The sequence below is a fragment of the Thunnus maccoyii genome, chromosome 13, assembly GCF_910596095.1.
Source record: "Thunnus maccoyii chromosome 13, fThuMac1.1, whole genome shotgun sequence".
Classification (NCBI taxonomy): domain Eukaryota; kingdom Metazoa; phylum Chordata; class Actinopteri; order Scombriformes; family Scombridae; genus Thunnus; species Thunnus maccoyii.
Window position 1 is genome coordinate 2,851,128 of NC_056545.1, and position 10,839 is coordinate 2,861,966.

At 38.8% G+C, this 10,839-nt stretch overlaps 2 protein-coding genes across 2 annotated transcripts; one reads left to right on the top strand and one right to left on the bottom strand.

Moving 5' to 3' along the window:
- The first annotated feature begins 1,723 nt into the window (after nucleotides 1–1,723).
- LOC121910001 (histone H1-like) lies at nucleotides 1,724–2,787 on the top strand. Its single transcript, XM_042430914.1, has one exon. The coding sequence runs from the start codon at nucleotides 1,977–1,979 to the stop codon at nucleotides 2,592–2,594; it is 618 nt and encodes a 205-aa protein (XP_042286848.1). The 5' UTR covers nucleotides 1,724–1,976; the 3' UTR covers nucleotides 2,595–2,787.
- A 3,150-nt stretch (nucleotides 2,788–5,937) lies between these two features.
- LOC121910019 (histone H2B 3-like) lies at nucleotides 5,938–6,839 on the bottom strand. Its single transcript, XM_042430934.1, has one exon. It carries the CDS (start codon nucleotides 6,820–6,822, stop codon nucleotides 6,454–6,456), a length of 369 nt encoding a protein of 122 aa, XP_042286868.1. The 5' UTR covers nucleotides 6,823–6,839; the 3' UTR covers nucleotides 5,938–6,453.
- Nucleotides 6,840–10,839: the final 4,000 nt, after the last annotated feature.

The following is a 10,839-nucleotide window of genomic DNA, read 5'->3' on the forward strand; positions in this document are numbered from 1 at the left end:
CATAAAGCTAAGTTCAGGTCAGCATGTAGGTGCCAACAGGCAGCGCATAGAGCTAATGCATAGGGTGCATAGAAGTGAGTAGTATTCCTTTAAAGTCCATCAGGGACAGAGGTGTTTGCAAAAGAGCTGAGTCTTGTAGGTGTGTTACTGATGATAATGACATCCACCACTGGGTTGGGGGGTCTTCCCTGTCTGAGAGACGTTATAATCATCGATACTCATTTATCTACAAATATCATGTTGGTAAATGACCATCTTATATGTCATCCCTGCTGCTCTGGCAATCTGGACCACACTTAACCAGCTCTAGTGATTGGTTGATGCTCCAAGAACCAGAACCAGAACTGATCCAGGACAAACTGCCTTTGCAGCAACCTTATGGAATAATTTCTAGAGTGCGATCCTGCTTACTGAAAAATTTCTGAATTATTTAATGAGTCTGTTCTTGTGATTTTGTTTGAGGCAGGGTTATGCTGTAAAACGGCAACTTACCCTGTATAAATAAAGATGATAAAATAAAAATACAATACCGGTGGTCAAACAGGGCCTAGCCTTACTTTTTTCCATTGATATTTTGACAAAATTATCCCCTGCTCAGGGACAAAAGGGGGGATGAAGAGGACTTTGATATAATTATTTTCCACAACTTTTAAGACTTTATTCAGCAATTTAGAGAGATACTAGTTAACTACAAAGGGTTGCAGGTTGTTGTGAATAGTGTGGATGAGAGTAGCAGATTAAACTATCTTTTTTCATATTTTTGATATCACTTTATGTTTTCTTCTTTCCAGCTGTTCATTCCAGGAACAGCGGGCCAAAAAACAGGAGGACCATCATTCTGCTCGGTTTATCAGGATATACCATCCTGGGACCTAAAAAGTTTAAACCAGGCTGCGACTGTGATGCAGTCAGTAGAGAGTGTTTCTCTGAATCAGCCATAGTGGACGGTTGACATGTCACTGTGGTGGATACAGATGATGATGATGAAGATCTGATTCTTAAACAGCTGTACATGGAGATCCTGAAGTCCATAGTTGAGGTCAGTCCAGGATTACATGCTTTCATCTTTGTGGTCACAATAGGCAGAATCTCCAGAGCAGCCTCTGGCCTTATAGAAATACTGCCAGGACTTTTTGGTAATGATGCATCTAAGTACACCATGGCAAACTTTATTTATTATTTTGTACTTATATATTGCAATAACAAGAAATCTTTATTGTAAGTTGACATGTGGGCAGCAATTGGCTGCCGCAGTGTTTCTACATAAACCGAATCTGATATCACAACTTCCTGTACCACAGAAGACAAACACGTTATTTTATTGCAATCTTAAATCTGATGATTGCTATATACAAGTTTGTTTTCAGTCCCGTTCATGTTCACTCTAACATTTAGGGGAGACAGGAAGTCTTTTCCAGCGGATCCATCAGTGACAGTCTGTGTAACCGCTCTGAATCACCGACAGTAACCGTGTGTTTACCTCCACCGAAAACATGTCTGATTAAAAACTAATAAATCACGTCACTACATTGGTTTCGGGTTTATTGTGTCCTCTGACGTCTCTTCTTACTAGAACACCACTGTCACATTTAATACAAACCACTTTAAGACGTTTTAGGAGACGATTTGTGAAGAAAACTCGCTGCGCGCCGTACAAAGTGACGGTGTATCAGCGAGGTTTGAAGCCTCTCAGAAAGAAATAAATGAGTCCTTGACGCCAAAAATGAGCTCAGTCTGAAGGGAGGAACGTTTCCTCACTGCTGCGATAACAAAAGTGTTTCAAAACGTTGGTTTTCTGTGTGTTTTACCCCCAAAATGTGGAGGAGAAAACACAAGTTTCATCTGATTTGAGGCGGCAGGCAGAGCGGCTCTGAGTGTTGCTTCTCCACGGTTCTCATGTGCTTTATAAGTCCCGCCCCGTGCCCTCTGCTCGAACATACAGTCCGCGAGACAAACAGCAGACTCCACACGCAAAGATGGCAGAAGAAGCTCCAGCAGCGGCCCCGGCGAAAGCCGCCCCTAAAGCCCCGAAGAAGAAGAGCGCTCCCCGGCCGAAGAAGGACGGACCCAGCCTCAACAAGCTGATCATCGGCGCTGTGGCGGAGTCCAAGGAGCGTAAAGGGCTGTCGGTGGCGGCACTCAAGAAGATTCTGGCGACCAAAGGCGTCGATGTCGTAAAAGCCAACAAACGCATCAACACTGCGGTCACGAAGCTGGTGACTAAAGGTACTCTGACCCAGACTAAAGGGACAGGGGCCTCCGGCTCCTTCAAGCTCGCCAAGGAGACCAAACCCGCCAAGCCGGTCAAGAAAGTGGTGAAGAAGAAAGCCGCCGTCAAAGCCAAGAAGCCCGCAGCCAAGAAACCCGCAGCGGCTAAGAAGCCCAAGACAGCGGCAGCTAAGAAGACAGCAGCCGCTAAGAAATCCCCCAAGAAGGTCAAGAAGCCTGCAGCGGCCAAGAAAGCAGCCAAGAGCCCCAAGAAGGCTGCCAAGAGCCCCAAGAAGGTGGTTAAAAAAGCTCCTGCAGCTAAGAAAGCTCCCGCAAAGAAGGCCGCCAAACCCAAAGCCAAGAAGGCAGCACCCAAGAAGAAGTGAGCTGTCATCAGTCTGAACATGTGAACCTGATCAAAGGCTCTTTTAAGAGCCACACAACTTTTCTAAAGAGTAGCATCCTGATTTTAATGTTTTTAATTATGTAGTGTTTTCTCATTAACTATATTTTGACACATAATACAAAGCAACATATAAACCACATAGGAATGAAAACCTAACTTAAACCTCTACACAAACGCTGGGGAATAATAATTATATTATAATATAATATAATTTAAGTAAGGTAAATAAGAAAGGTTCATCCTAACCACATGTCAAGGACACAAAAGCAAATAACAGCACATATCAACCACAAGTGACTCAATTACAGCTCAACAAAACAGGGATATTAAAGTAAAAAAAAGGGGTCCAATCTAGAAATACATAGGAATATTAAATTGAGTCCAGATGTTGTGAAAAGGGACCCCAAGATTCTTCCCATCCATGTAGACTTTTTACATTTTTAAATCACAGTTTCTCCATGTTGGTAACCAAAGTAAGTTCATGCAGCCAGTTTCTAAAGCGCGGTGCAGTCTGTGAGAATAAGGTTTTATTGCTATTACGCTGCCTGTCAATAAAACTGTTTGAATGTGTAAAGGGAGAGTTAACAAGTCTCTGTCAGGAGGATCTTATGATAAACCCCAGAAAAATGGACTATTGACTAAAATGGAGAAATTAGTGGACAGTCCCAAAATAAATGCAACAAAGTACCATCATTGAATTTACATTTATCACAGAGGGGTAAAATGTATGTAACATGACCTCAGAATAATGAAAACAGAGAATATCTTAAATGTCAGTTTTTAAATCCAGTCTTAAGTGTCAACATGATCTGAACTGAGCAGCAAATACAGAAAATCACTCAGGATGACAATAAACTGTAAATATATTATGATAAAACCATTATGATAGATTTACTATTACTACTGCTGTTCCCTTTTTATTACATCTAAGTTAATATGTATCAAATATCAAACATATTTCCTCTTATTGTGTTTATTATAAGTGGTAAAAGGTGAAACGTTACACAATGATATGAATGAGAATAGAAAGGAGGAGCAGCTGTTACGTCACAAGTCATTGAGTCAAACAAACCTTTTACCAGTTTTTATCAGAATCACAGTTTCAGAGCTGAATGTGGATCTTAAAGAGGCTTTTTTGGGGGCTGGGAAATCTCCAGATTAATAATTATTAGTATCAGTAATTAATAACTAGTATAAGTAGTTTGAAATGGTGTCTAAATGTCATGTAGTGTAATGTATATACCAGCCATTCTTGTATTATAAGTATGATTTCTACACTGAATGACTAGATTATCTTTTAAATGTTTATTCCTTGTTCTGTTGGCAACACAAACAACAACCATCATTATGTTATTAATGCAGTTATAATATAAACATCTTGTAACACTGACCATCAACCTGAGCGTTAGTAATTATAATGAATAACTAGTATAATAATTAGTTTCAAATGTAGGTTAATATATAGACCAACCACTGTTTTATCATAAATATTAACTTTTAAATGTTAATTGCTGGTATTGTTCATAACACAAGCATCAATTACGGTTCAAATATAATCAGTATATTTAACTGAGTGTAACACTGACTCAATATTCTGTATAGATAATAAACATGATTTGTGTCTTGGCTCTGCAGGAGGCCAGCGAGGCTTACCTGGTCGGCCTGTTCGAGGACACCAACCTGTGCGCCATCCACGCCAAGAGGGTCACCATCATGCCCAAAGACATCCAGCTGGCCCGCCGCATCCGCGGAGAGAGAGCTTAAACTGTCCTCTGCTCCATAAACACAACGGCTCTTTTAAGAGCCACCAACTCTCTGACAGAGCAACACGTCCTTCTGTTAATACTTTTATTATTGTTGTTTATGTCTAATCACCTGAAGTCTTTACAGAGCTATGATGACACTTAAACAAATGTAAACACTGTATAATCTTGAGTAAATCCATTCAGAAGCAGTTTTGTATGATGGGAAAAGGTCTGTTTGTGTGTAAGAAGCTGTAGACCAACATTTTACACATTTATACAGATTAAACATTTTGTTAACCTCTGGAAAAATAATAAAGTAGACTGTGGATGAGAATGAATTCATAATAGAGTAGAACATTTAAACTACACCAACATCATTGTATAACATTTCATACAGTAAAAGCAACACTGTCATTAACTGTATATACTGTATAAATTTAACTTCAGACTGCAGCCAGAATATCAGTCAGTCAAATGATATGAAATAAATCATTTATTTGAAATCACTTCATAGTCTGATCGTCATAAACTATAAAACTTATGAGCTTCAGAATCTATCTGCTTTTTATGAACATCGGCTCCTTGGATCTCAGGTGTGCTTCCTCTGCTGTCTTTACAGCTTAATAGATATATACTTTAACACAGGAAAATAAATCCATACATAAATGTTAAGAAAATGGTTTCACTAAATTATAGTACAATCAATCTTAATCATCAATATAATACATCATCAACAGTAACACATCATTATATAACAACAATAATGCATAAATTACAACATTATCAGTAACCAAGGACTGAGTCTCTTGTCTGATGTCAGTTGTTCTTTGTCTTCAGTTCAGTAACTTTGTTTAAAGATGACAATGTAATATTGGCTTTATGAAGGACCACAGCACACCTAGCAAATCTAGGAAAACACCATACATCACTGCATTATAGTTTATATTCATATTAAAACCAACACCTGCCATTTCCCCCCCACATGTCTCTGGATCTCTGTCATTTTAAGAGTAAATGTTCAATAGTTTCATCCTCATTACAATTATCAATAAGGAACTTTTCAGTTTTAACATAACAGCTCCACTTGATAACTGCTCACACTGCTTGTCTCCCAACTGAGACACATAATATGTCGTTTACTTTCTGATAAGCTTTTACTAAAAATATTTTAAATTTGTGTAGGGGAAAACACCACCATACATGTTATCGCAGTTTATTATATATGTATTTTGCTGGAAATTTCGAACCAATCAAACCAATTTAGGTAACAACATTAGTCATAAAATCACTGTACATAAGTTTATAATATGGAATAGAGCTTCTCCCACATCCCTTTTTTTTCCCCACATCTTCTTTCTTTTGATGCTTGATGCAATGTTTTTAAATTTCTACAGCTTCAAGACCTCCATCTATTTTACTTTTATAGATGCTGCTGTCTGGACTTCAGCCTGATAGGAACAGATTAAAACTAATTAACTATCTCTGTCATGAAATCTGAACATGATCTGACCCTGCAGGTCAGCTGTGATATATTTATTATTACAGATTGAGGCAGAAATTAAACTCACAGCCGTTCAGTCTCCATTTATTTGTCATTTATTCATTGTGTTGTAAAAATGAACGTTGATTGTGATTACTTGTCAGCAGCACATCTGAAGTATTATATGCGACCTTTACAGTGTATCAGCAGCGACACCCTGTGGCCAAAATATGAACTGCATCCATATTTAGTTGAATGGACTCCAGTTAGTCTTTTCACTGGTCCCCGTTACTGTGGTCATTGGGAGATTTAACATACAGAAGTGTGCAAATATGACCAAATATCTGGCCTAAATAAATTCTACAGGACATTTAAAAACAAAAACGGTTTTACCATTCCAATAAAACCACTAGACATTATTGAAGTCTAAAATACACCATAACATGTTAAGACAGAAAGAGGGGACGAAAAAAAAAAAAAAAAAAAAAAATTCACTTAAATATTTATAATATTTAACATTGAAGAAGATCAAACACATGAAGGATTAAAGCTCTCAGGTGAAGGTGTGGGTGGTCCTGAAAAGGACCTTTGAGTTGTAGGTACAGACAGCGGGTTTACTTGGAGCTGGTGTACTTGGTGACGGCCTTGGTGCCCTCAGACACGGCGTGTTTGGCCAGCTCACCAGGCAGCAACAGGCGGACGGCGGTCTGGATCTCCCTGGAGGTGATGGTGGAGCGCTTGTTGTAGTGAGCAAGGCGGGAAGCCTCACCGGCAATGCGCTCGAAGATGTCCCCCACAAAAGAGTTCATGATGCCCATGGCCTTGGAGGAGATGCCGGTGTCGGGGTGGACCTGCTTCAGCACCTTGTACACGTAGATGGCGTAACTCTCCTTGCGGGTCTTTCTCTTCTTCTTGCCGGTCTTGGTGGCTTTAGACACGGCTTTCTTGGAGCCTTTCTTCGGTGCTTTGACTGGATCAGGCATGGTTGGTCGTTAGATTTCCTCAAACGAATAATTCTAGTAACGCCAAACAGCCTCTATATATCCATCTGATGCAAATTTCACTGCGCCGTTGCTCGCACAGGATTGGTTAATAGGTTAGCTAGACTGCGCATGTGCAACACAAACAGGGCTCTAAATTTTGGCCGCCTTTTTACACAAAGAGCCACCTCATCTGAAGATAATTCACTGTTTACATTATAATATAATATATTTATTTGATCTTTTCTCGCTTCTCGCTTGAACTGAAAGTTGAACCACAGGAAGCATTCAAATCATTTTACACACAGACCAGCGTGTTTACATTTATGTTTAATATACTAATATATGACTCATATGTATATGAACTACAAAGTAAATGCATTAATATTGTACTTTAACACAATTTTGAGGTATTTCATGTTACTACTATGTTCATCATGTGGATATTGTTTTACTCCACATGTAACTCAGTTTATTCACTAACACTAATGAAACACAATTCATACCTGAAAGTTTAACCAGTGGTTCCCCTTATTTGCTTGTGAAAAAGAAGCAGAGATGATCAGAAGCGTAAGTATTTATATACATATATAAAAACTTCTTTGCAAACCCATTTATCATCTCATAACGTCTCAGTTTTATTTTGAGAGGACTTTTTCAGCTTGTCACTTAGAAATAAAGCTTATTAATAGGTAGTAGCTGTGTACAAAGTGTTACCATTACCACACACTAAATTTATGAAATACAATTCATACCTGAAAGTTTAACCAGTGGTTCCTATTATTTGCTTGTGAAAATGAGGCAGAGATGATCAAAAGTGTAAGCATAAAAGCAAAATCTTTGTAAACTCATCTATTGTCACCAAACACCTCAGATTTAATTTGAAGGGACTTTTTCACCTCCAAATAATGTTGTAATAGATTAAAATACACATAATAGAAAAAAGATTATAATTATGTACAGTGTTAGTACACTAATTAAACCCTTACATGATTATAAATAGCCTCTTAATGGTGTGAACACATTTCACTAGGCCTGTGAATTTAGTTATATAATATCAGGACAGCTCTTAGAAGAGGTGGCGGCTCTTAAAAGAGCCTTTGTGTTCTGGTCTCTGTGGATCAGGATCAGGTTTAACCTCCGAAGCCGTACAGGGTGCGGCCCTGCTTCTTCAGTGCGTAAACCACGTCCATGGCGGTCACGGTCGCCTCCAAGACCTGTCCAGTCTACCTTTCATACATGACCCCGTCAACCAAAAAGACACCAACTGCCAAACCCTCAGCCGGAAAACCCACTACCACTAACCCCCCAAGCCTGCACCCTAATGATGGCACCCACTTCACTCATCTGCGTGATGACTTAAAAAAACTCACTATGGACGACAAGAAAATAGAGGAAGTACTCAAAACCATCAGGAAACACACACACTTCAATATATGAAGTGTGTGTCATTCTCTGTAAGACAACAGATGTCTATTTCCAGTCATTTTCTTTGTTCCTTCTAACACTCTTCATAATGGCCCTCACCACCTTTCTACACATAAATATTAGAGGAATAAGGGGAAGCAAAGAGGAGCTAATCCAACTGCTAAACGAGAAGAATGTCTCTGTGGCTTCCATAAATGAAACACTGTTATCAACCAAATCACGAATTCAGATCCCTGACTACAACATCATTAGAAAAGAACGGCAGACAGGACATGGAGGAGGAGTAGCAATCCTGATCAGAAAAAACATTGAATACAGTGAAATTGATTTCGGTCTTTCATCAGAAGAACTACAAGGAAATGAATACATTGCAACCAAAATGAAAATCCACTCACATCACCCTATTACAGTCACCAGCATTTACTGTCCCCCTGGAATAAAACCTTCAGCTGCACTGTTTAACGCTATCTCCAACCCCAGCCACTCCCTCATAATGGGAGATCTCAATGCAAAGCATGTAGACTTCCACTGCAGAAAAACAAATCAAAGTGGCATAGCACTCAAACAGAGCTTGAATAGCACAAATCTGTCAATCATCAACACAAATGAACCCACCTATACATCCCCCCAAACAGACAGCACAGACATTCTGGACTTGATCATATGCTCCCCTGATCTGGCTTCAAAACTGCATAAGTTCTCCACCACAAATCATCTCTCCAGCGACCACTTACCTGTCCTCACAGCATTCTCCTTTCATCTACAAGCAACTCCAAGGAAGAAGTACAACTACAAAACAGCAGAGTGGGAAATATACAGAACATACATAGAAGAAAAACTACAGAACACCACCCTCATAACCACCCCCCAAGGTCTGGACCAACAAGCAGTGCTGTCAAGTCAACTTCTCACCCGAGCCAGAGAGGAAACAATACCCCAAAACCCTGCTAAAACACTGTCACAGACATTACCCCTTCACCTGCTCCAACTCATAAGACACAAGAGAAAGCTGAGAAGAGAATTCATAAGGTTCAGATCACCCCAAACCAAAACAGAAATAAACAGACTCCAAAACACTATTAAAATACAACTTACCCTTCACAAGCAGAAAACCTGGAACACATTCTACAGAAAACTCAATCAGGACACAAATCCCCGGACCTTCTGGCAAAAAATAAAGAGCCTAAATGGAGATTCAGAAAACAATAACACACCACCAATCAAATCCTCAGGCACAATCATCAGTGACAACAAAGAAAAAGCCACACTCTTCCGTAATCATCTTGAAAACATCCACTCATGCCCAAATGACCCACACTTTGACAATACATGGAAAGACCTGGTTGATAAAGAAATGGCAAAACACAACACAAAAGAGACAAATACAGCCAATCTCAGCACAGAACATCATCCCCTCACAAAGCCAGTCACCATCCAAGAAATACAACTGCACTTGAAAAAGATGAAAAATAAAGCACCGGTGGAGGACAATGTCGACACCATACTGATAAAACAAGCACCAACCGCTTATCTCCAGCACCTTGGACAGCTCTTCTCCACCTGCCTCATAACTGGTCATTTCCCCTCACCTTGGAAGATTGCTGTTGTCACTATGATCCATAAACCAGGAAAAGACCCGCACAATGCCACTAGTTACCGCCCCATAAGTCTTCTCAGCCACATTGGAAAACTGTTTGAAAGAATTCATGTATGAAATTATAGTCTATTTCTTTCTATTATATATGTATTTTAATCTATTATAATTTTATTTCGAGGTGACAAGTTGTGAAAAAGTAATTTCAAAATAAATCTGAGGTGTTAGGAGACAATAAATGAGTTTACAAAGATTTTGCTTATAATTTACACTTTCTTCTTCACAAGCAAATAATAGGAACCACTGGTTAAACTTTCAGGTATGAATTGTATTTCATAAATTTAGTGTGTGGTAATGGTAACACTTTGTACACAGCTACTACCTATTAATAAGCTTTATTTCTAAGTGACAAACTGAAAAAGTCCTCTCAAAATAAAACTGAGACGTTATGAGATGATAAATGGGTTTGCAAAGAAGTTTTTATATATGTATATAAATACTTACGCTTCTGATCATCTCTGCTTCTTTTTCACAAGCAAATAAGGGGAACCACTGGTTAAACTTTCAGGTATGAATTGTGTTTCATTAGTGTTAGTGAATAAACTGAGTTACATGTGGAGTAAAACAATATCCACATGATGAACATAGTAGTAACATGAAATACCTCAAAATTGTGTTAAAGTACAATATTAATGCATTTACTTTGTAGTTCATATACATATGAGTCATATATTAGTATATTAAACATAAATGTAAACACGCTGGTCTGTGTGTAAAATGATTTGAATGTTTCCTGTGGTTCAACTTTCAGTTCAAGCGAGAAGCGAGAAAAGATCAAATAAATATATTATATTATAATGTAAACAGTGAATTATCTTCAGATGAGGTGGCTCTTTGTGTAAAAAGGCGGTCAAAATTTAGAGCGCTGTTTGTGTTGCACATGCGCAGTCTAGCTAACCTATTAACCAATCCTGTACGAGCAACGGCGCAGTGAAATT

Bases quoted from the DNA above. Each gene is read 5' to 3' on its own strand.
- LOC121910001 (XM_042430914.1), top strand. From the start codon at position 1,977: ATGGCAGAAGAAGCTCCAGCAGCGGCCCCGGCGAAAGCCGCCCCTAAA.
- LOC121910019 (XM_042430934.1), bottom strand. From the start codon at position 6,822: ATGCCTGATCCAGTCAAAGCACCGAAGAAAGGCTCCAAGAAAGCCGTG.